General features: G+C 34.0%; 2 protein-coding genes across 4 annotated transcripts in view; one reads left to right on the top strand and one right to left on the bottom strand.

Moving 5' to 3' along the window:
• LOC143249913 (uncharacterized) overlaps positions 1-913 on the top strand; it is a 46,978-nt gene extending 46,065 nt beyond the window's left edge. For all 3 annotated transcript variants that reach the window (XM_076500519.1, XM_076500522.1, XM_076500523.1), the window contains one exon: positions 634-913. In XM_076500519.1, the coding sequence (XP_076356634.1) occupies positions 634-712 (79 nt within the window). In that variant the 3' untranslated portion in view covers positions 713-913. The remainder of the gene's footprint in view (positions 1-633) is intronic.
• Positions 913-23,567, bottom strand: LOC143249914 (uncharacterized). The gene is made up of 2 exons (XM_076500524.1): positions 23,100-23,567; positions 913-1,253 (listed from the first exon to the last, which is right to left on the bottom strand). The coding sequence occupies exons 1-2, from the start codon at positions 23,170-23,172 to the stop codon at positions 1,003-1,005; spliced, it is 324 nt and encodes a 107-aa protein (XP_076356639.1). The 5' UTR covers positions 23,173-23,567; the 3' UTR covers positions 913-1,002.
• Between the last annotated feature and the right edge of the window lie 3,323 nt (positions 23,568-26,890).

Raw genomic sequence — 26,890 nt, 5'->3', positions numbered from 1 at the left:
TGAGGGAATATCTAACGAATGTGAGATTGTGAATATGTTTTCAGTTTGTTGTAGGGCTGCTTTATATTTTGTTTGTTTGTTTTTGGAATTTCGCACAAAGCTACTCGAGGGCTATCTGTGCTAGCCGTCCCTAATTTAGTAGTGTAAGACTAGAGGGAAGGCAGCTAGTCATCACCACCCACCGCCAACTCTTGGGCTACACTTTTACCAATGAATAGTGGGATTGAACATCACATTATAACGTCCCCACGGCTGAAAGGGCGAGCATGTTTAGTGTTATGGGATTCGAACCCGCGCCCTCGGATTACGAGTCGCACGCCTTACGCGCTTGGCCATGCCAGGCCTTGCTTTACATATATTAACCGTGGTGATATAGCATGCCCTAACTATTCAGACAAATGCTTTAGTTCGACGTTGTCTGTGCGACCGAGAAAGTAGGGTTAGCGAAGATCAACTGAATTCCACACGTATGTTGTTTTCAAAAGATCGAAGTGTTTTAACAGTGGTCTGAATTCAATAAAATAGTTCATAAACATATAAAAATGGCTTTAGGCTTACATTACATATTTGTAATAGTGAATCCTTAAGACATTTTATATAGGAATATTTTGGTTTACTTTGTTTTTAATTTAGCAATGTAAAACTAGAGAGAAGGCAGCTAGTCATCACCACCCACCACCAACTCTTGAGATACTCTTTTACCAACGAATAGTAGGTCTGATCGTCACTTTATGACGCCACCACGGCTGAAAGAACAAGCATGTTTGGTGAAACTGAGATTTGAACCCGCGGCCCTCAGACTATGAGTCGAGCGCTCATAAGATTCGTTAAAAACAATATATATTTATATTTACTACCTAGAAATATTAAACCAGTTCGTTGACTCTGATAAAAAAATTACAACTTTCTCACCTGAGGCCACGTGGCACCACACATGGCGATGTTTCTAACATAACGAATGGCATTGGACAGGGTGAAGAATACCTTCAGCAATACATTTTCTCATACATTCTGGACCTCGCTTGCGAAAGTCCGTATCCACATTCCAAGGTTGAGCAAAGCTAGGAAGGCCTTGACCATTACTGTTGGGTTTATAAGGGGCGTAGTAATGTTCCAGGGAAGGACAGGTTCCTGATGAGTGATTTCCCAAACGTACTGCGTTTTGGTTGGAACCAAAGGAAACAAGTGATGGAGAAACTCGTTCATTGATTTCATCACTAGGTGAGTATCATCCTCTCTTAGTGGATTTGCAACTGAAACAGCATTTCAAATATAATCACATATTTCGTGAACATGGAAGTGTGACATCCATTGATTTTGAACTCTAAAGATATCCACAGTACAAGTCGTAAAACACTGTCAATTCCAAGTTACTTGTAAATATTAATTTGATATTGGACATTATTATTATGCCTCTCGATTCCATGAAGGAACATAGGGCCGCAATCGCTTGCGGATTCATTAACAGGCTGGTTTTTTAAGTGAGTAGATTGTTAGCCTACTGCACAACCCCCAACCAGGAGGAGAAACCTGAGCTGTCCCTAATTTATCAGTGTAAGACTAGAGGGAAGGCAGCTAGTCATCACCACCCACCGCCAACTCTTGGGCTACTCTTTTACCTAAGAATAGTGGGATTGACCGTCACATTAAAACGCCCCCACGGCTGAAAGGGCGAACATGTTTGATGCGACGAGGATTCAAACCCTCAATTCTCGAATTATGAGTTATGTATTGTTTAATTCTTTAGCTATTATTGGAATTAACATGATAATGATGTCCATTTCTTAATTAGCATGATAATGATGTCCATTTCTTAATTAACATGACAATGATGTCCGTTCCTTAATTAACATGATATTGATGTCCGTTCCTTAATTAACATGATAATGATGTCCGTTCCTTAATTAACATGATAATGATGTCCGTTCCTTAATTAACATGATAACGATGTCCGTTCCTTAATTAACATGATAATTATATCCGTTTCTTAATTAACATGATAATGATGTATATTCCTTAATTAACATGATTCCGTTCCTTAATTAACATAATAACGATGTACATTCCTTAATTAACATGATAACGATGTCCATTTTTAATTAACATGATATTGATGTCCGTTCCTTAATTAACATGATAATGATATCCGTTTCTTAATTAACGTGATGTATATTCCTTAATTAACATGATATTGATGTCCGTTCCTTAATTAACCTGATATTGATGTCCGTTCCTTAAATTAACATGATAACGATGTCCGTTCCTTAAATTAACATGATAACGATGTCCATTTCTTAATTAACATGATATTGATGTCCGTTCCTTAATTAACATGATAACGATGTCCATTCGTCAATTAACATGATAACGATGTCCGTTTCTTAATTAACATGATAATGATGTATATTCCTTAATTAACATTATAATGATGTCCGTTCCTTACTTAAAACAAAATGTAGTAATTTTTTTCTGTTTACATTACTACAATAATTTCACGCTATTATCACAAAAAATCACTTTTCTTTCCGAACCAAAAAATTAAATTGTAACCAAAATCGATTTCCCTTTTTGCATATGTCTAACATTTCAGCTTTTGTTAGTTACTACAAGCCCTGGCATGGCCAGGTGGCTAAGGCACTTCACTCGTAATTTAAGGGGCGGGTTCGAATTCTTGTCACACGAAACATGTTCGCGCTTTCAGTCGTGGGGGCGTTATAATGTAACGGTGAATCCCACTATTCGCTGGTAAAAACGTCGCCCAAGTGGTAGCGGTGATTCTTGATAATTAGCTGCCTTCCCTCTAGTTTTACACTGCTAAATTAGGGACGGCTAGCACAGATAGCCCTAGAGTAGCTTTGCTAAAAATTTAAAACAAACCAGATTTTAAATTACCAAACCCTTTTTTATTGTTATTTTTAAGCATGTAGCAAAAAAAAAAAAGAAAGATTGGTTGTGCACTGTCTATCCGGGAATCGAGTACGAAATTTTAATATTTACAATATTTCAACCTTATCTCTGAGCCACTGGGGACTCTTCTTTAATCTACGTCTAGATTATGATGAACGTTGTCACCTACATTATACCCAAGTGCCATCCGCTGTAAGGTTAGCTTTATCAGTCACACATTTCTAACACTGGCCTCTTTTTCTTTTTGTAAAGTTTTTCATTTTAAGTTGTGACTTTTATAACTACATTTTCACGACCTTAACTTTAGACTCCGTAATTGCTCTGAAAATTGTTTATTTTTGAATCATGACGGTTCTTCTACTGTTTAGAAGGACCACAACTGGATACGGTCTCTTCTTATCCGAATCGTGTAACCTTTTCCACGAGCTACTTAAAGGGAACCCCCTGACAAACAGACAGCAGGTTGGAAACCGCTGTTCTAGATTACACATTCATGATTTTATATTGCGGATGTTCGGTTTGTTTTATTTTTGTTCTAAATAAATAATTTTTTGAAAGTAAGGTGTTATATACCTGGAGCTATATGTTTACTTATATCAAAAGTGGGCTATGAAAGATAAAAACGGATACATATATACTACTTCCACGTGCGATGTTCTGTCATCTATCTCTCAGTCACCACTGTGAATATCAAATAGAAAAACCCAGTAAAACTATTTTGTTTTGTTTTTCGCACAAAGTTACTCGAGGGCTATCTGTGCTAGCCGTCCCTAATTTAGCAGTGTAAGACTAGAGGGAAGGCAGCTAGTCATCACTACCCACCGTTAACTCTTGGGCTACTCTTTTACCAACAAATAGTGGGATAGACCGTAACATAATAACGCCCCCACGGCTGAAAGGGGCGCACATGTTTGGCGCGACCGGGATGCGAACCCGCGACCCTCAGATTACGAGTCGCACGCCTTAACACGCTTGGCCATGCCGGGCCCACTAGTCAAACTAATAAACGTGACATTTGATCGACCACTTTTGAAAAACTCTCAATAATATCCTGTTTATTTAGGCTTAGGGAAGGTTGTACTTGTCCATCACAGTGAAAATACTGATAGTGAAATAAGAACTTTGATATGTAAATTATTTTATGAAGTGTTTTATTCGTAAAAGAAGTACCGAAGATATACTGAGTGCGTATTTTAAAATGAACAGATATTCATTTTTTACGTGTTTCATGCTCATTAAACGTAATGACTCGGTGAAATGTAAGATGTTTGAAGAAAGTCTGAAGGACGTTAAGGAAATTATAATTTTGTCTTAAAACGGACCGAACTGACAGAAAAAAAAACAATTTTAGTAATGATTTTGAAATTAAGTAAATATAAAAATGTGCTAAAAAGAAATACCGAGCGAAAGAAGTAAAATATGCCTTACGTAAAGTTTCTGAAATCAAAAAGCGAGAAAAATGAGTTTATTTTTTAATGTGAGGTTCAAGTAAGAAGAAATTGTAACAAAAAATAGGTGAACTGAAAATTAGGTGTTTTTTTGTAAGAGCGTTGAATTCACATATGTTGAGGACTTACTATTAAAATGATTTTGAATAGGTAAATCAGCAAATCAATCGGATGGACAATGAAATGAGTATTCGTTCTGTCCTATCGAAAGACGTGCAAGTCTAGCTGCCAAATTCAACGCTTGTGAAATTCTGTGCAATCAGACTTAAAAATAAGCGTTTCGAAATCGTTGTGGATTACAGAAGCCATGCCGGAAGGAGTGATGTGCTTTGTACATGAATGTGTTATGACGGAGCATTTTGCAATGGAAACTACAATGCAGAGCTATTGTCGAGATACATCGTCGTCAATGAAAGCACCACCGAATGTCCTTAAGTGAATTTTAACACTGTGACGAGGTTCGCAGATCGTTTTAATGTAATGTTCATAACACCATTTTTAAAATATTCTTATTAGAAATGTAATTAAGAAAAAAAGAATAAAAAATCAAAGGAATAATGTTGAAGAAACTAGAGGTCGCTAAACGAAAGTTAATAGAATTAAAATATATATAAATATATTTTAGAAGTGTTTTAAATTTATGACGGATAAAAATATAAATAAAACGTGGTTGAAGTGAAAGAATGAGGAATGAAAGAACGCCATATACTGCAAGATAAGTTACCTTATACTTGTAAACTATATAGAAGCCCTTGTTTAACTGTGGAAGAAATATTATCTCAAATCATGTACAAAAACATACATTCTAACTTAAATTATAAAGAGTGTATATGTTCCCTTAATATGCCACCCCCTTCATTAGCACAGCAGTAAGTCGGAAAACTTACAACACTAAAAACCCGGTTTTGATACCCGTGGTAGACATAGTGAAGACAGACCAATATGCAGCTTTGCGCTTGACTGCAAACAAAGTTTTCTTAAAAGCTGGTTCAACCCTATTACTGTTATCACGTATCAGCTTTCGATTACGTAATATGCAAGTATCTGTTTCTAGGCCTAAAATTCAAAGCACTTAGTAAAATATCAAAGAACGTGTTCGGGTTCCTACATTTATCAAGTTGGTAGAGATATATTATTTTTATACTTGCCAAAACAAATATTTACTGTTCTTGAAAATTACGTACGGAAAGACTGGGATATACATCACCTGCGTGGAAGTTTAATGGCACGTGAAATAAAAGTGTAGGTGAAACTGACATGAATGACATTAAAGCAATTATAATATGATAGGCTGTCATTTCTACGTAGCCAGTATTGGAGTGCTTAAGCACTGTGTTGGGAATAGCATAATAGCTATGTAAATAGTGCTCATGTTTTACCAAGTGTGTGATTTATTCATCAACAAAGTAGAACTATTACTGGTATTCTTTTACGTTTATTGGATACTGAAATTTTGGCTAAACCGTTCTTTGAAATTTGCCATTTTTAAACAACTTTTACATCTAAAAGTCTATCAGTATTGTAATGTAGAACTTTCATTCTTTGACTATTTCTTAAAGCTGGGAGAGAAACGCTGTGGTCGTGATTAATTGTATTTTTTTTAAGTTTCTATTATTTCTATAAAATTAAGAAATAAAACGAAATTTCTGGAAGGATTAACAGATATTGCGATGAATGATTAATATCATAATTAACCATTACGAAGCTTGCTTTACCCGCTGGTACATCGGTAAGTCTATGGATTTACAACGCTAAAATAAAAGGTTCGATTCTCCTTGTTGGAGTCAGTAGATAGCCCGATGTGGCTTTGTTGTAAGAAAACAAACACACACGAAGCCTAGTTAATGAAATAGGCTTCAGCCTGCGTCTTCCGCTGGCATAGTGGAAAGTCTACGGATTTACAACGCTTAAATCAAGGGTTCGATTCTCCTCGGTGGAGTCAGAAGATAGCCCGATGTGGCTTTGCTATAAGAAAACAAACACACATGAAGCCTGGTTTGTGAGATTGCCCTCAGATACAAAAACCACACAGTTTGTTAAATAGCCTTTAACGTAGGGTAAGTTAAACTGCGATAATTACTCTCATTATTTGGTTAAAGGTAGCTGCTGCACATGCAACGAACAGTTGTCAACCCCTTTTGTCAGTAGTTCTAGATTAGGAATGACTGTGAGCGAATCATGGAAAGTTTGATCCGGTCCCTTAACCTGTGTAATCTGTAAGGTTCCCATTAAGTAACAACTATTAATACTGATGCTTTCCTAGTTGAATCTCTGATAAAAGAACTGTTGGGTTCAAACTAGCGTTATTTTTTTTCTAAAAAATCTGTTAAATGTGCTATAAAAACTATTATGATGAAAGGTTTAGAGTGTCAGTCTTTCTAACACGTCTCCTCAGTCGTAAGCTTGAATGTTTAGGGCTCGGTAGTTGCATTGGGCGCAGAACAAATTGCTCACCGTGCAGCTCTGCACAAATTCTGACAATATGTTTAGTATCTAAGAAAACAGCATTTAGGTTTTTGTTGTTGTAGTTTTCTTAATTCAATATTACACAAGGGGCTATCTGTATTGTGCCCACTACAGGGAATCGAACCCGGAACTTAGCATTGCAAATCTATAAATCTACCGATTAGCTACCATTTGGGAAGAAAGTTTAGTTTGGTTTGAATTTCACGCAAATCTATACGAGGGCTATCTGCGCTAGCTGTCCTAATTTAGCAGCAAAAAAAAAAAAAGACTAGAGGGAAGGCAGCTAGTCATCACCACCCACCGTCAACTCTTGGGCTACTCTTTTACCAACGAATAGAGGGATTGATCGTCACATTATAACGCCCCCACGGCTGGGAGGGCGAGCATGTTTGGCGCGACGCGGATGCGAACCCGCGACCCTCAGATTACGAGTCGCACGCCTTAACGCGCTTGGCCATGCCGGGCCCATTTCTAATGATATCTTGTATTTGGAAGTCGTGGCAGGAAGTGTTTAATGTATAAGTGTTTATTTCTCATAGCGTTCATAACCCTCATTTTACTATTTACAAAAGTTACCTAATTGAGAGGTTTAAGCTCCATTTCTGACTTATTATTTTACTCGTAATCTGAGGGTCGCTGTGTTCAAATCTCCGTAACACTAACCATGCTCGCTCTATCAGCCATGGGATAATTTACCCATTTCATTTTGTTAATTAACTCCGTTATTAGCGACATCTATGTCAATTAACGTAATTAATTAGTTAGAAATCAGTGAACACAGCAGTTTTTAAAGTGAGATGTCATCTAATGATAAATCTTTGTCTGAAATGACAAATAAAATAAAAAAACGCGAGAGTGATGCACCAATAAGCATAGAACGGCATCTGGTGATTATTTAACAAATTAATTATAATACATTACCTATGACAAACATGCAAATCACTGATGTCAGTTTGCTAATCTCGTTTAGTTTCCGGCAAAACAGGATTAATTATTATTGTTGTCAATGTATTATATAAAGGTTTCCTGTTACGTCATATCCCTAATAAGAATCATATATACATCAGGTTTAACACTCCTACGAAAAGACGTTTCTAGTCCTGATTTCTCCAAGCCCGTTCCCCTGGCTGTGGTTTCGCTAGATAGTAGATAGGGACAGTGGGAATCTCGTTAATCCATTCATTAATGGATTTAAATGGCAATTTCATTTAAATACAAAATTATTAGCCTAATATTAATAACCTGTCAAATTGCTCTGGGGCCTATTAGGCCCCACTTTTCGTAGGAGTGTTAAAGTACTGAAGGTTCATTTTTAGGATGCATTACAAATAGAAAAAGCACTGATAGACACGCAAACTTTTAGTAATCGTAGATAAAATGAGATGTTAGCTTAAATTTCAATGTTCCCCTCCCTAACTAGCAAATATTGCCAATTATTATATCATAAGTCTTTGGAGTGAATAAATACAATTTAAATCTACGTATCGTATTGAACAGTGTCATTTTTCTGTGTAAACAAACATTTAATGTTCTACACACATTCTAATTAAACAAAGACAATTTTACTTCACTGTTCATTTACTACTTTTCACTTGTTCAAGTTCTTTCTCTAGTCTTATAAAGAACTTGTAGCTCTAATAACGTAAGTTCACTATACTGTCTCTTCCAGTGGTGAGAGAGCACAGATACTCATTGTGTAGCTTTGTGATTAATTGCAAACTCAGTACAGTGTTAAATTGTTCAGGGAATAAATATTTGAGTAAGTTATCCTTTAAATGGTCCCTATCCTTTATCTTATTGTACGGAATGCTCCGAATGAAGTATTGCAAAAGTTAAGCTTGTTTGATAATAATTATAATAAAACTACACATATTAATGTTATTAATTACTTTAGATATAATTAAATAGCTAAAAATAATGTCATAAGAAAGTTATATGTACATATTAAGCACTGATGACGAGAGTAGAATGTTGCACAAGCAAGGGGTTGTTAGGTATTTGTTTGGTCTTCAGAACCAAACCTAAACTGGTTTGTCTTTCATACGTAAGGTAAACATTTAATTATGACGCAAATCTGTATATTCGATAAAATGTCTTGTGCGCACACAGTAACTTCGAACATAACTTCACATGAAATATTTACCCTCAAACATTGTATGACATAATAAGACAGCAGCACTCACTCGGTTTTCAAGTGTCAATAACTTACGCGCACGTGTGCTTATGTGTGTTGTTTGTATGTCTAATTCTCATTAAATATAAAGCTCTACAATTGGCTATCTGTACTCTGCCTATCACAAGCTTTGTAACTTCATTTCTAGCGTTATAAGTTCTCAAGTTTACCGATGAGCAATCAGAGGGCGCCATAATGCGAGAAGACGAAAATGTATAAAACAGTAAAAATTGTACGTGTTTAATGTAAAAACAAACGAAATGTAAGTTGTATACCTGTAAAAATTGTACGTGTTTAATGTAAAAACAGACGTCAAGTTGAAAATTGTGTCGACAGACTCGCTACTCATAACAAGTGATATTAAGATACAATTTAGTTTGAAAATTTAAACAGGTGGTGAAAGTAAATACAGCTAAACTTTAAATAGGTAGTAGTAATAGTAAAAACATATAATGTTTAGATAGGTAGTGGTAATAGTAAAAACATATAATGTTTAGATAGGTAGTAGTAATAGTAAAAAACATATAATGTTTAAATAGGTAGTAGTAATAGCAAAACATATAATGTTTAGATAGGTGGTAGTAATAGCAAAACATATAACGTTTAGATAGGTAGTAGTAGCAGCAAAAAACATATAAATGCCTAGATAGGTAGCAGTAGTAGTAAAACATAATACTTTAGATAGGTAGCAGCAGTAGCAGTAAAACACGTAACGCCTATATAGATAGTAGTAGCAGCAAAACATAATGTTTAGATAGGTAGTAGTAATAGCAAAACACAACGTTTAGGCAGGCGGTAGTAATAGCAAAACACATAAACGCCCAGGCAGGCGGTGTTAGTAATAGTAAAAACATATAACGTTTATATAGGTAGTAGCAGCAGTAAAACACATTACATTTAAACAGGTAGTAGTAATAGCAAAACATATAACGTTTAGATAGATAGTAGTAATAGCAAAACATACAATGTTTAGATAGGTAGCAGTAATAGTTAATAAAACATTATAATATTTAGATAGGTAGTAGCAAATAGTAAAACACAATGTTTAGATAGGTAGTAGTAGCAGTAAAAACATATAACGCCTTAGATAGGTAGTAGCAATAGTAAAACATATAACGCCCAGATAGACAGTAGTAATAAGCAAAAACATATAACGTTTAGATAGGTAGTAGTAATAGCAAAACATATAATGTTTAGATAGGCGGTAGTAATAGCAAAACATACAACGCCCATATAGGCAGTAGTAATAGTAAAACATTGCATAACGTTTAGATAGGTAGTAGTAGCAGCAAACACATACAACGCCCAGATAGCAGTAGTAATAGCAAGAACATATAATGTTTAGATAGGTAGTAGTAATAGCAAAACATATACAGGTTTAGATAGATAGTAGTAATAGCAAAACATATAATGTTTAGATAGGTAGTAGTAATAGTAAGAACATATAATGTTTAGATAGGTAGTAGTAGTAAAAACATATAAGGTTTAGATAGATAGTAGTAATAGTAAAAACATATAATGTTTAGATAGGTAGTAGTAATAGTAAGAACATATAAGGTTTAGATAGGTAGTAGTAATAGTAAGAACATATAATGTTTAGATAGGTAGTAGTAATAGTAAAAACATATAAGGTTTAGATAGATAGTAGTAATTGTAAAAACATATAATGTTTAGATAGGTAGTAGCAGTAATAAATAAAGTTTTGATAAATAGTAATGACAGAGAGGAATAGACTTTGTAAAGTAGTAATGGTAAACGGATAAGGTTTTGATAAGTTATGGTCTGTTTTGATAAGTTATGGTCTGGTTTGTTAGTGGTATTCGATGTTTTTATTAACACACGAACAATCATTGCAACTTTCATCATAAAACTATCAGTTTAATGGACATTGATCTGTTTCACTTCGTTATACAATTACCGATTAAGAACAACATACATGAAGCTAATCCGTTGGTCACGTGATCACACAAACCAGGTATGCTGATGTGTTTCATCTCTCATTTCAGCTTATTTACTTAAACTGAGGGATCAGTTGCCCTCGGCTGTGGAGGTAATAACAATAACAAAAAATTAGGGCCGAACGTTATTAAAAGTGGTAGTTTGAGAGTATTTGTAGAATATATCAGATTGTGCAAACACCTAGTTGCTTGTGTCTCTTTCCAGGATATTGCTCGATGCTATCAAACACTGTCTGGATAGCAAAATTATGTTGTTGTTTTTCCTTTTTAACGAAGAGACACATATTATAGTTTTAGATGTGCCACGTATCACTTAAATAGTCAGTTCCAGAGAATTCCTTATTTTATCAGAGTTAAGATAAGACAAAAACCACTCTTATCTTACAAAGATGACATTGAAGATATTAAATATAGAAAGTTATAAGTTTTAATACCTGCTCGTCCTATCTACACTTTACTTTCATAACTATTGTTAGCTATAAAAACAGCTATATGTTAAACACTTCTATATAGTTTAAACTCAAGTTAACTTCTCTCCTAAGAATCATTTTTAGGTGATTAATTGGTTCTTAATTGAATATTTAAGCAAGAAAAATATAGTACTGAGAACTAAAGAAGAGCCATTTCTTTGAAGATGATATTAGAATATTAAGTTTGATATATTTTGAACAAAAGAAAATTGTTTGTTTTTAATTTCGTACAAAGCTACTCGAGGGCTATCTGCGCTAGTCGTCCCTAATTTTGCAGTGTAAGGCTAGGGGGAAGACAGCTAGTCATCACCACCCACCGCCAACTCTTGGGCTACTTTTTTACTAACGCATAGTGGGATTGACCATAACATTGTATCGCCCCCACGGCTGAAAGGGCGAGCATGTTTAGTGTACGGGTATTCGAGCCCGAGATTCTCAGATTACGAGTCGAACGCCTTAACCTACCTGGCTATGCCAGGCCTAAAAAAAATTAAAATATTCAACTGTTTCTTTAAATGGCTAATAATATCTTAATTTTTCCTGCTGAAGAGAGCTCTTCTTTGTTCTTAATATAATAATTAAAATCTTAATCACAAATCAGACGATTTTAATGGAATTATGGAAATTTAACTAGAAAATAATATTTTGGTGAGATCCAGTTTACTCTGTGTTTCAGAGTTAAGGTCATTAAAAGAGATATGTTATACATCTATTTGTGTTTGTTTGTTCACATTAGCAGCATATCGCCAGCTTCACAAAAAAAAAAAAAAAGGCGTACATATCACATATTTTTACTCTAAAACCTTTATTATACAAAAGTGTTCCAATCACCACTGTGTTTGTTGTACCCTAGCCAATATGATGAGTTCTGGTATTGAGCGAAATGTGTCGTAGGCAATGGATAAGGCAGGTGAGAGTGATTTAAATACTATGATACATTGTTCTTTTGAAAAAAACAAACAAACAAACAAACCAAGGTGGCAGAATAAATAACATAATATTTAAAAAACATGACATGCTTAATATTAATGCTTTATGAAATGTATTGTATTATTTCATTGAAAATATAATTTAAAACAATAAAAATATGAGAACAATTTAACTAATACAATCCTTGAGTTATAAAGTTTAGGGTAAATAACATGATATATTGTACTAGTGATTGAAATGCTATGGACAGTTATGTTTGAAAGAGAAAACCATAACTGTTTAAACTTGAGGTATTAATATTATGAATAGAAATGAACAGGTGGAGAACTTCGAATGTTTTGTGAATGGTACTTTATCTATAACGTGAAAGATCGGAAAAACAACGTGTCAAAAATAAGAGTTTCATGTATCACGCACCACTTTAAAAGTAAACGCACAATTATATTTTAAGAAACGACGGTGAGCAGTGAATTATGAACATAACGTTGAAAACTGTGGATTTATGAAGCCGATTTGTAGAATGATGCAACTTGAAATCTGTTAACTATTTAGTAAAAAAAAACAAAATTTTTCGATACGGTTATGTCAAAAACGAAACTTAATTACATTGTGTAACAAAATGTTTACTTTTTCTTGTTCCTGGACAGAAAGTGTTATTTCCCAATTACTTATGTCTAAAGTAAATGGAAAGACCTATTTTTATCTTCAAACTTTGCTTCTGTGAACTGGGAGCGTATTACGAAAACATGATGGGTGACTATATTTGGGGTCTGACACGTGAAAGTGATTTACGTTAGAGTCGTTTGTTTGTTTTTTGGAATTTCGCACAAAGCTACTCGAGGGCTATCTGCGCTAGCCGTCCCTAATTTAGAAGTGTAAGACTAGAGGGAAGGCAGCTAGTCATCACCACCCACCGCCAACTCTTGGGCTACTCTTTTACCAACGAATAGTGGGATTGACCGTCACATTATAATGCTCCCACGGCTGGGAGGGCGAGCATGTTTGGCGCGACGCGGGGGTTAGAGTCGCAAATCTCGAAAAAACTACTCACTTCTAAACATTTTTGTAAAACTTTAGCATAAATACATGTAAATCTTGATTCATATGTTGTTTTATTCAGACCTTATGTAAACGAAAATGTGCAAATTTGTCTGTTTTTACATAGTAAATAGGTTAATTTCTAAATTTCATTATCCAAGTCACAAAAGCAAAGTTTGAAGGGAAAAATGGTCATTTTGTGCACTTTTACAACATAAGCAATTAAGAAATAACACAAACTATCCATGAACAAAACTTGTGTTACATAGTTTAATAAGCTACCTATCAGAGTAAGGGTATATTTAACAACACTTATTCATAATTAAAGAAATACAAATTAAAAATGTAAAAACGTCTAAATTGGGAAACAAATAAAAAGTCCCCAGTGTGATAAAGGTAAGTCTACGAACTTATAACACTAAAATCCAGGGCTCAATTCTCCGCAGTGAAGATGGCTGATAGCTGTTTTAATACAAACAAACATTTTAAAATTCTGTCAGACCTTATAAAATGCTAACTAAAAAAAGAAATCACATCTGCACATTTCATGAGTTTTATAACACATTATTCACTGACAAATTGTGCGAGTTAAAACGTTTGGTTTGGGACAGTTTTGCACATTTCATGAGTTTGTTAACACATTATTCACTTACAAATTGTGCGAGTTAAAACGTTTGGTTTGGAACAGTTTAGTTTAACACATGTCTTGGTACTTTTCACTTTAAAAACCATTAAGTTTTAAGTAAAGGGTCTACACCAGCAGAATATTAATTGTTTTATGTACAAAATATGTTGGAAAGTTTCGTTCTACAACAATTAATTAGAGTAGAAAATTACTTGGATAGTGTTACCTTTAGGTCCATAACTTGATAGTAGAAAATTACTTGGATAGTGTTACCTTTAGGTCCATAAATTGATAGTTGAAAATTACTTGGATAGTGTTACCTTTAGGTCCATAACTTGATAGTAGAAAATTACTTGGATAGTGTTACCTTTAGGTCCATAACTTGATAGTAAAAAATTACTTGGATAGTGTTACCTTTAGGTCCATAACTTGATAGTAGAAAATTACTTGGATAGTGTTACCTTTAGGTCCATAACTTGATAGTAGAAAATTACTTGGATAGTGTTACCTTTAGGTCCATAACTTGATAGTTGAAAATTACTTGGATAGTGTTACCTTTAGGTCCATAACTTGATAGTAGAAAATTACTTGGATAGTGTTACCTTTAGGTCCATAACTTGATAGTAGAAAATTACTTGGACAGTGTTACCTTTAGGTCCATAACTTGATAGTAGAAAATTACTTGGATAGTGTTACCTTTAGGTCCATAACTTGATAGTAAAAAATTACTTGGATAGTGTTACCTTTAGGTCCATAACTTGATAGTAGAAAATTACTTGGATAGTGTTACCTTTAGGTCCATAACTTGATAGTAGAAAATAACTTGGATAGTGTTACCTTTAGGTCCATAACTTGATAGTAGAAAATTACTTGGACAGTGTTACCTTTAGGTCCATAACTTGATAGTAGAAAATTACTTGGACAGTGTTACCTTTAGGTCCATAACTTGATAGTAGAAAATTACTTGGATAGTGTTATCTTTAGGTCCATAACTTCATACGTTAACTACTACAATTCGGTCAGAAATTGCGTTTATCGATTTACAGCTTTAAAAAAAAGACACCTTTTATTGGTTTTCTAAACAAGGAGGAATATATTCTACCACTTCAGTTGGTGTGATGTTTGTTTTGAATTTCCCGCAAAATACACCAGGGCTATCTGCGCGAGCCGTCGCTAATTTAGCAGGGAAAGACTAGAGGAAAGTCAGCTAGTCATCACCACCCACCGCAAGCTATTGGGCTAGTCATTTACCAATAAATAGTAGGGTTGATCGTAACATTATAACGCCTCCCAAGGCTGAAAGGGCGAGCATGTTTGGTGAGACGGGGTTTCGAACCCGCGACCCTCAGATCAGTTGTAATGAATCTCGATTAGTGTTAAAACTGTAAACTCAATAGTAAACGATATTGCAAATGATAAATTTTATTTAAATGAAGATATTGTGAAATCACAACTTACGATTCACAGAAAATATACTTTTGTTTTTATTAAAAAAAAAAGAAATCCATGATTCGGTTTTCACGAAGTAATATTCCCTGTCCTTAAATGAAAAAAAAAATTGTTTATAACTTCTAGTCCATATACATGTATGTTTCTGGTATATATATATATCTGCAAAGTAAACACTAATAAAATTATTAGAAAGTACAGTGCTAACTCGATAAACTAGTCTGCACGTTACTTTAGATGGTCGTGAACAAACAAGGAATTTTTTGAGACACAACCGACTTGTTTTAGTAGAGTGACGAGTCTATTTCTGACCTAATTATAAGGTCAGGAGAAAGAATATTCTCATGTTACATTAGTTTTCATGCAGTTCGTACCCTGTGGGGATAAAATAACTATGGACTGAAATCGTTTTGTTTTTTTAACTGTAACGTCTTAACAGCATTATATGTTCCCATCTTGTATTTGTGTAGAAATGTTCCCAACGTTTATTCTTCGATGATAATGCACGTTACTTCTAAACGTGATACACACTTGGTAAAGTACTCTCGGGGGACGTTTTTTCTTACTACTGCGAGATTGTATCTCATCATCCACAGCTAACGTAAAACATAGACGAAGTTTCAAATGCGGTACACTTACGTACAAATACCCCTCAGCGAAGTTTGCAGATAGCAAACGTTTCAGTGGAATAACTCTGTTTCCACAAGTCTTTTTGTACATTATAAACTTTTCACTATTCGTTCTACGCGTTTCGTTATTTTTGTATGTTACAAACTATAGCATTTAAAAAAAAAAAATGCAACGTACTTCTCTTTGTTTAATGGAGTTTGTAAAAAGAAACATAGGAATTTATTAATATTTGTACTCACCAGGACTGCGTAAGAACAGTCCAAGTATGAAGAGTACTTAACGAATGAGAGAAAATAACAATAGTGATCCGTAAAGATTCTTTTGAGTTTGACCTAATGACATCACACCATTTGTTCTATTCAAAGTGCCCTTATACTATAGATCACATGTTGAGGGATGGAATTATATAACCATTAGCTAGTTCCCGGTTATCCTGTGTAATCATTTTCAGGAAGACAGAAGGAAGACCAAGTTTTGTTTTATGTTGACTCATAAAACCCAACGTCTTTCATAAAGCATTCTTACAATATATAAAAATAACCTAGAATTTACGCGTTTCAGTAAATTAAGGGAACAAATCCCGAGAAAGTAGACATATTTTCCGTTACCTTTGATTACATGTATATTTATAAGAGGAAATAAACTTGGCAAAGAATCCTTTAGAACATGAACGCATTTTACGATTCCTACCGAGCTTCTAAACTTTAAAATTACAAAACGTGTGTGTGTTTTTTACAGCATATCTACCTCGGGATATCTGCTGTGTCCACCGAGGGATTTGTTTTTTGTTTTGAATTTCGAGAAAAGCTACACGAGGGCTATCTGCGCTAGCCGTCCCTAATTTTGCTGTGTAAGATTAGAGGGAAGGCAGCTAGTCATTACCACCCACTTCTAACTCTTGGGCTACTCTTTTACCAACGAATAGTGGGATTGACCGTCACATTATAATGTCCCCACGGCTGAAAGGGCGAGCATATTTGGTGTGACAGGGATTCGAATTCGCGACCCTCGGAATACTAGTCGAGTGCCTTAACCACCTGGCCATGCCAGGCCTGACCACCGAGGGGAATCGAGCTTTTGATTTTAGCGTTGTAAATTCTTAAACGAGGGACAATTACGGAACAACGAATAGAGATGTTAGTTTGTTTTGGAACAGGAAGATAACTTCAAACAATACTTATTGTATTATAAGTTATTTTAATATTAATATTTTCAGTTATATTTCTCAGTATTTTCAGTTAAGTTATCTTGTATTTCAGTTGTTGGGTTATGCTAAAGAACATAGTTTGCATGTTATCATCTCTGCATTGTATGTTTACCCGTTTTTATATTTGAGCGTATTGTTATCCTACACATAGCGGTTTACTTGTCTTTATGTTGTATTGTTATCCTATACATAGCGGTTTACTTCTTGTTTTTGTGTTGTATTGTTATTCTATACATAGCGGTTTACTTGTTGTCTTTATTTTGTATTGTTATCCTATACATAGAGGTTTACTTGTTGTCTTTATGTTGTATTGTTATCCTATACATAGCGGTTTACTTGTCTTTATGTTGTATTGTTATCCTACACATAGCGGTTTACTTGTCTTTATGTTGTATTGTTATCCTATACATAGCGGTTTACTTCTTGTTTTTGTGTTGTATTGTTATTCTATACATAGCGGTTTACTTGTTGTCTTTATGTTGTATTGTTATTCTATACATAGTGGTTTACTTGTTGTCTTTATGTTGTATTGTTATCCCATACATAGAGGTTTACTTGTTGTCTTTATGTTGTATTGTTATCCCATACATAGCGGTTTACTTGTCTTTATGTTGTATTGTTATCCCACACATAGCGGTTTACTTGTCTTTATGTTGTATTGTTATCCCATACATAGCGGTTTACTTGTCTTTATGTTGTATTGTTATCCCACACATAGCGGTTTACTTGTCTTTATGTTGTATTGTTATCCCATACATAGCGGTTTACTTTGTCTTTATGTTGTATTGTTATCCCACACATAGCGGTTTACTTTGTTTTTTTGTGTTGTATTGTTATTCTATACATAGAGGTTTACTTGTTGGCTTTATGTTGTATTGTTATCCCATACATAGCGGTTTACTTGTCTCTTATGTTGTATTGTTATCCCATACATAGCGGTTTACTTCTTGTTTTTGTGTTGTATTGTTATTCTATACATAGAGGTTTACTTGTTGGCTTTATGTTGTATTGTTATCCCATACATAGCGGTTTACTCTTGTTTTTGTGTTGTATTGTTATTCTATACATAGAGGTTTACTTGTTAGCTTTATGTTGTATTGTTATCCCATACATAGCGGTTTACTTGTCTCTTATGTTGTATTGTTATCCCACACATAGCGGTTTACTCTTTGTTTTGTGTTGTATTGTTATCCCATACATAGCGGTTTACTTGTCTTTATGTTGTATTGTTATCCCATACATATGGTTTACTTCTTTTTTTTTTGTGTTGTATTGTTATTCTATACATAGAGGTTTACTTGTTGGTTTTATGTTGTATTGTTATCCCATACATAGCGGTTTACTTGTCTTTATGTTGTATTGTTATCCCATACATAGCGGTTTACTTCTTGTTTTTGTGTTGTATTGTTATTCTATACATAGAGGTTTACTTGTTGGCTTTATGTTGTATTGTTATCCTATACATAGCGGTTTACTTCTTGTTTTTGTGTTGTATTGTTATTCTATACATAGAGGTTTACTTGTTAGCTTTATGTTGTATTGTTATCCCATACATAGCGGTTTACTTGTCTTTATGTTGTATTGTTATCCCACACATAGCGGTTTACTTCTTGTTTTGTGTTGTATTGTTATCCCATACATAGCGGTTTACTTGTCTTTATGTTGTATTGTTATCCTATACATAGCGGTTTACTTCTTGTTTTTGTGTTGTATTGTTATTCTATACATAGAGGTTTACTTGTTGGCTTTATGTTGTATTGTTATCCTATACATAGCGGTTTACTTCTTGTTTTTGTGTTGTATTGTTATTCTATACATAGATATTTACTTGTTGGCTTTATGTTGTATTGTTGTCCTAGAGAAAATAATTAATTTGGTATTAATATTGTTATATTGTGCTGGTGTATGGAAATAAGCTGTATCATATGTTTGCATTGGAGTTCTCTAACATGAAATATGTCCTAAGTAAAATATGGTGTATTTTATTGCTGACTTGAAGTAAACTTACACGTCGTTATGTGTATAATTCGTGATGTTATCCTACGAAATATTTTCAGTCTATTTTATAACCTTTATTTTACACGGTTATCATGAAAAGAATTTTGTGTACATGTTACAACTGTGTTTATTTGGTATCGTTAAAAACATATGTATCTGACACTAATTGATTGTATTGTTAACTCGCTGGAGTACCCGTCCTCTGGACGGAAGTTATGTAAATCAGTTATTAATGACAGGTCATTTAAGGTTATGAAAAGTTGCTACCTTTAAAATTAATTGTACAAAACGGAAAAACAGCTATAAAAACTACAAAACACAAAATATGAAATCGCAAATTTTCATGTATCTTCGCATACAGCCAATGATCGTTCAGGCAAAGTTTGCTAGGAAAGAGATAAAAGTTCAATTACAGGAGGCAAAGTACTTTGACGAACATACAACAGTATTATTATATTTATGTAGATTAAAAAATATAGTTTATCTTTGATATATCTGCTTTCTTGTAGAATATAATATTTTTTTATTATTCTTATAATTTATACAAAACAAAGGTTATTCACATACGATATTAGGAAATAATACAACATAATTTGGTTGTTTGTTTCAAAGAAAATTCAATCCGTTTCTTTCTTTCTTGTCTTATTAAATTGTATACAGTAATTTGTTTTCTGTTGTGTTTTTACATAACATTAGAAAATCTTGTGTTTCTGCCTGTGTGTTTATTTTTACATTATTATTACGGTTTTTTTTTTTTCTGTTATTGTTACATTGTAGAAGGGAATCTGTATTTTTTTTCTTTCTGTTCTGCTTTTACTTTATAGATGAATCTATTCATCTTACCTCTTCCGTTGTAATATTATAGTATAAAATGCCATTTGAACTCTGCTTTCCTTATGTTGCATTATTGTTTTACGAAATATAATGTCAGATATTCGTGTTTTGTTTTCACATTATAACTAATATTTTGTTTTTACATTCTCTCTTATATGACACAAACGGTTTATTTATTTATCAGAATTTTGTTGTTATATTACATTACACAAATGGTCCCACTTTACGAAGTCGGTCTTTGTTTAATTATACATTTCTGTTGGATATTGTAATATTACCGGAAACATGTTTTATATTACGAAGGTCCGTTTCATGTACTATAAAAATGCAGATGGTTTTTAAACTATCAACCAACATATATTATACTGTATCATATTATGTTAGTGGAAAGCTCGTATCTACTTACCATGTAATATGATGGACAAACGATCATGAAATATGTGTAGTATGATGAACAAACGACCATGAAATATGTGTAGAGTGATGAACAAACGACCATGAAATATGTGTAGTGTGATGAACAAACGATCATGAAATATGTGTAGTATGATGAACAAACGACCATGAAATATGTGTAGTATGATGAACAACCGATCATGAAATATGTGTAGTATGATGAACAAACGACCATGAAATATGTGTAGTATGGTGAACAAACGACCATGAAATATGTGTAGTGTGATGAACAAACGATCATGAAATATGTGTAGTGTGATGAACAAACGACCATGAAATATGTGTAATATGATGAACAAACGATCATGAAATATGTGTAGTATGATGAACAAACGACCATGAAATACATGTAATATGATGAACAAACGATCATGAAATATGTGTAGTATGATGAACAAACGACCATGAAATATGTGTAGTATGATGAACAAACGACCATGAAATATGTGTAGTATGATGAACAAACGACCATGAAATATGTGTAGTATGATGAACAAACGACCATGAAATATGTGTAGTGTGATGAACAAACGACCATGAAATATGTGTAGTATGATGAACAAACGATCATGAAATACATGTAATATGATGAACAAACGATCATGAAATATGTGTAGTGTGATGAACAAACGACCATGAAATATGTGTAGTGTGATGAACAAACGACCATGAAATATGTGTAGTATGATGAACAAACGACCATCAAATATGTGTAATATGATGAACAAACGATCATGAAATATGTGTAGTATGATGAACAAACGACCATGAAATATGTGTAGTGTGATGAACAAACGACCATGAAATATGTGTAGTATGATGAACAAACGATCATGAAATACATGTAATATGATGAACAAACGATCATGAAATATGTGTAGTGTGATGAACAAACGACCATGAAATATGTGTAGTATGATGAACAAACGACCATCAAATATGTGTAGTGTGATGAACAAACGATCATGAAATATGTGTAGTGTGATGAACAAACGACCATCAAATATGTGTAGTGTGATGAACAAACGACCATCAAATATGTGTAGTGTGATGAACAAACGACCATCAAATATGTGTAGTGTGATGAACAAACGATCATGAAATATGTGTAGTGTGATGAACAAACGACCATGAAATATGTGTAGTATGATGAACAAACGATCATGAAATATGTGTAATGTGATGAACAAACGACCATCAAATATGTGTAGTGTGATGAACAAACGATCATGAAATATGTGTAATATGATGAACAAACGATCATGAAATATGTGTAATATGATGAACAAACGATCATGAAATATGTGTAGTATGATGAACAAACGATCATGAAATATGTCTAGTATGATGAACAACCGACCATGAAATATGTGTAATATGATGAACAAACGATCATGAAATACATGTAATATGATAAAAAACGACCATGAAATATGTGTAGTATGATAAACAAAGAACTGTAAAAGATGTCTAGTATTATGAACAAACGACCATAAAACTACAGAACAGTGTTACCTCGATCTGTAGTTTATGGTCGTGTCTTCATCATACTTTAGCCAAATGTTTCATAGCATAACTTTACATATTGTATTTTTCCTGCTTTATCCTAATCGTTAAAGAAAGACATTTGAAACAATGACGACTGAATTAGCTTTAAATATCGTTTCACTTGGTTACAGTTTGAACAAATTTTAAGTCAAAAGTTTGAATGTAATAAGCTTAGAGAAAACTATTTTATGTTTATTAATTAACGACATTAAGTACTTTATTGAGTTTAACTTCAATAATTGCTTGTTTATTTGTTTTTGGATTTTGTTAAAACCTACACGAGAGTTATCAAAGATAACCATCCTTAAATTTGAAGGGATAAACTAGATAGAAGGCAGCCAATTAACAGAATCTACTGGTCAACTTGTGAGCTACTTGTTTCTGGCAGAGCCTATTTTATTTACCAGGTATTTATTTTTGGCGGTAATAAGACGAGAAACACTTGAATCTCAGCTCAACAGTCAAGCACGCTTACTACTGGACCGCACTTAGGCCTACATTAATTTGGAAGCTGCGTTTTAATTCTATTATTGCGTTTTAATTCTATTATTTACACTTACCTTCCTTGTAATTAAAAGTTATTAATTGCAATAATTAATAAAATTAACATATTTATCAGCCAGTTTAGTGGCTTACCTTTTGATAATATATTTGTCAGAAGTTATTTACGAGAATACATAACTTAGTAAAATTAATCCATCTATTTATCAGACCATATATTGGTTCACCTTTTGAATCTATTTGGATATTATCGCCAGTTATAGTTGGTGTTTGTGATCACATGGAAACTATTATAAAATATAGCTATAATGCCAAAAATTCTAAAATAACTTTGAAATATCACTTATTTACATATATTACTCGTGATTTAAAAAAAAAATATTTGTACTCGCATAGAAAATGGCATGAAATATTATAGCATAGAATAATATATATATAGTAAAGTAAGGAAAATGACTCACCTGTCATAGTCACTAACACTATCAGAAATACCAGCTTTACGCTCCGTATAGCAATAGGACATCCGTTACCCATCTTCACAACTCTTGTCAATCGGTTCAGAAGTGGAAAATTTATATAGAGTTAAAAGTGTTGGAGAATAAATACTCTTTGCGACAGCTTTTAAATTGCAGCTCTCAGGCTTCTCGGTTATTTGATTTTGCGCCTAAATTTTTCCGCTTGACCACACACACAGACTGTGGAGATACCGTTGAAGCACGTGCCTGATTTTGAACCAATAGAAACGTGCTGTGTTACTAGTAGTAGGTGTCTGGCTCAATTTTAACGGTTATTTCGCTGGTCCGTAGTATACCGTACCTCACAGCAAATGACGTCTTGACAAAGCGGTTTGTTAGTGGACGGCTAACATTGGTGTCACCAATAACTCTCTCCTGTGCATCAAATGAGAAAAGATTCATGTATGGAACACGACTCCTACTTCCAGGGACCTTATCAAAACAATCGAAAATAGGAATAACAGTATTGTTTGTTAACAATGACTTTTTTCAACAGACGTTAACTTCTTATGACACAGTCCGGTTTTATTAATTAACTTGAATTATCAGTTTGACCTGAGATTGTTATAATATTTATTATTACACAGTATGGTGTTAACGCTTTAGTAAAGTGTCAAATTAATAAACAATAAAGATGAGATGAACCAATGAATGCATGATTCATAGTTTCAAATTTAGCTTAAACATATTCTGATTGAAAATGAAAAAATAATTTACGTGTTGAAAAATAGTGGAGTTTTTTTGGAAAATCAACGATTTGAGTTTTATTAGCGGCTCATAGACCAGTACTGAGTGTTTCAAGTACAAACTTTTAGCTCCTAACTCCGTCATCTCCTAACTGATTTTAGATCTAATTGCAGTTTTGGACTCATAGTGTCTCATAGATTAATTTATTATATTCCTGCCTAAAACAATTTTAATTTGAGGGTATGCTGGAAGAAGGCTTAATGAGTTATAAAATTAAATCGAGTGCGCGTGCGCCTTGCGCGAGGTGTTGCTTGTGCACAAATATATACCTAATACAACAGAAAGAGAAAAGATCTCACAGATTAATTTCCTCTGACCCCACCTAAAAGAATTTCGAGTACCAGCCATTGAGGACACCTTCTTGTTTTATAGATATATTGAAACACATCAATACTTCTTACCGTTATATTCACTATTTTTAATACTACAATGTTAAAGCAAGCGATGGTTTGTTTCTTTTTGAACTTCGCGCAAAGCCACACGAATGATGTTTCAGCGCTATGTATCATAGAAAGGTAAGTATTAGGGGTAAGTACTGTATCTTTGAGGCCTCAGGTAAGTATTAGGGGTATGTACTGTATCTTTGAGGCCTCAGGTAAGTATTAGGGGTATGTACTGTATCTTTGAGGCCTCAGTCTGCACCCAGAGGTGCCCCATACAATGACAGCCTAGGTAATAGGGCCACCCCTCTATGCGGCCATTAATTGCTTAGGCTAACAACTGACCAGATAAAAGGGTTGCACTGTATTTAGTAGTTTTAATCAAATTTTTTTTAAAAAAAGTTTTAAATTGAACTTGCCCAATGAATGAAATAACTTAAAATGGTTAATTTTATTTAATATGGCAGAACTAGTTTATTATTTCATTCGAATTTTCCTTTGATTTCTCTTAAAATTTATAGATTCAAAGTTTTCCTATGACTATTGATATAATACTTTCTTGTAATCGTTATAATTTTTCGTTTTTGTATTCCAGGTCCTCATGGAGAAGGACTAATGCGATTTTCTTTACCGTTTCAGGAATACACAACAACAATTCTGAAACTCAATAAACAATTATGCTCAAAAGAACAAGCCTGAAGACTTGCTTTCAGAAGTTAAAAATATAAAAATCCAATCAGTACTCATAGCTTTGGATAGTTACAACATTTCTTTTCTAGGAACAGGATTTATATGATGTGTTTATTATCGCATTAAAGGACGTCTAAGGAGCATTGGGTTTAAAGTCTTAAAGTCACAAGCAAGCGAAACTTTTATGCAGCCATATTATTCTTTCGTGATGGGAAAAAGTCAACTACGGCCAAGTAAACGTTTTAATATTATTTTCTAAAAGGCTTTAAGGAAAGATTTGTTTGTTTTGAATTTTGCGCAAAGCTATCTCCACTAGTTGTCACTAATTTAGCAGTGTAAAATTGGAGGGAAGAAAACTAGTCAACACCATCCACTGCCAACGCTTGGACTACTCTTTTACCAACGAATAGTGAGAGTGACATTTGCATAACGCCCCCACGGTTGAAAGGGCGAGCATGTTTAGTGTGACTGGGATTCGAACCCACTACTCTCAGGTTGCGAGTGGAGCGCCCCTAACCTTAAGAAAGGAAGTAGAACGGAACGTGATACATATAGTCCAAGAAATAATTATGAGACAGTCGTTACAAAAAGTGCAACACAGGAAGGTTTGTAATTCAAAATTATGATATAAACTTATGTTTAGTTGATGTGAACCTAAATATTTATCATACTAGTATAACACGCCCTCTATATTAATTTGTATTTATTACTTAGTAATTGATAGTGTAGAGTCTTACCTAGTCTTTATCGTATTACTTTATGTTTAGTTGATGTGAACCTAAATATGTATCATACGAAGCGCGTAAGGCGTGCGACTCGTAATCCGAGGGTCGCGGGTTCGCGCCCGCGTCGCGCTAAACATGCTCGCCCTCCCAGCCGTGGGGCGTTATAAAGTGACGGTCAATCCCACTTTCGTTGGTAAAAGAGTAGCCCAAGAGTTGGCGGTGGGTGGTGATGACTAGCTGCCTTCCCTCTAGTCTTATACTGCTAAATTAGGGACGGCTAGCACAGATAGCCCTCGAGTAGCTTTGTGCGAAATTCCAAAAAAACAAAACAAACAAATGTATCATACTAGTATAACACGCCCTCTATACTAATTTTTATTTATTACTTAGTGATTGATAGTGTAGAGACTTACCTAGTCTTTATCGTATTACTTTATGTTTAGTTGATGTGAACCTAAATATGTATCATACTAGTATAATACGCCCTCTATATTAAATTCTTTATTGACCAAGAGTTTACAATGATGATATTATAACAATTTAACTTTATCATAATCCAGTGTAAATCAAGTAAGGATGGACTGAGTTTTCATTGTTACCAAGAGTGCGCATAATAAGGACAATATGAGACCAGCAGTGGTAATCTAAATAGAAACTGTTAAGATTTTACTTCAAGGCATCTTGTTAACTGTGAGTTGAAGTTTATCATACTTGCTGAAAACTGAGTTAAACAGTATAGTTTAAATTATTAATTTGAGTATAGCAAGACTTGCTATGACTGAACTTTATTATACCAGTTTAAGACGTTATCTCACGGGCGATTTAATTAAAATGTCGGCCCAGCATGGCCAGGTTGTTAAGGCATTCGACTCGTAATCCTAGGACCACGGGTTCGAATCCCGGTCCTACAAAACATGCTAGCCGTCTCTAAGTTAGCAGTGAAAGACTAGAGGGAAGGCAGCTAGTCACCACCACCCACTGCCAACGAATAATGTGATTGATCGTCACATTATAACGCCCTCACGGCTGAAAAGACGAACATGTTTGTGGGATGTTTTACTAGCTAGTTGGTTAAATTCCATGTGTTCTTTTTGCTGGGCCTGGCATTGCCAAGTGGGTTAAAGCGTGCGAAAGTCGAATGCTACACTTCACGGTTTTGAACTTATTATGATTTAGCTCTCAGGTCATTATTTAT

The sequence above is a fragment of the Tachypleus tridentatus genome, chromosome 4 (assembly GCF_004210375.1).
Source record: "Tachypleus tridentatus isolate NWPU-2018 chromosome 4, ASM421037v1, whole genome shotgun sequence".
Taxonomy (NCBI): Eukaryota; Metazoa; Arthropoda; class Merostomata; order Xiphosura; family Limulidae; genus Tachypleus; species Tachypleus tridentatus.
Note: the sequence above shows the minus strand (reverse complement) of the source record. Positions and strands in the feature narration are given on the sequence as shown.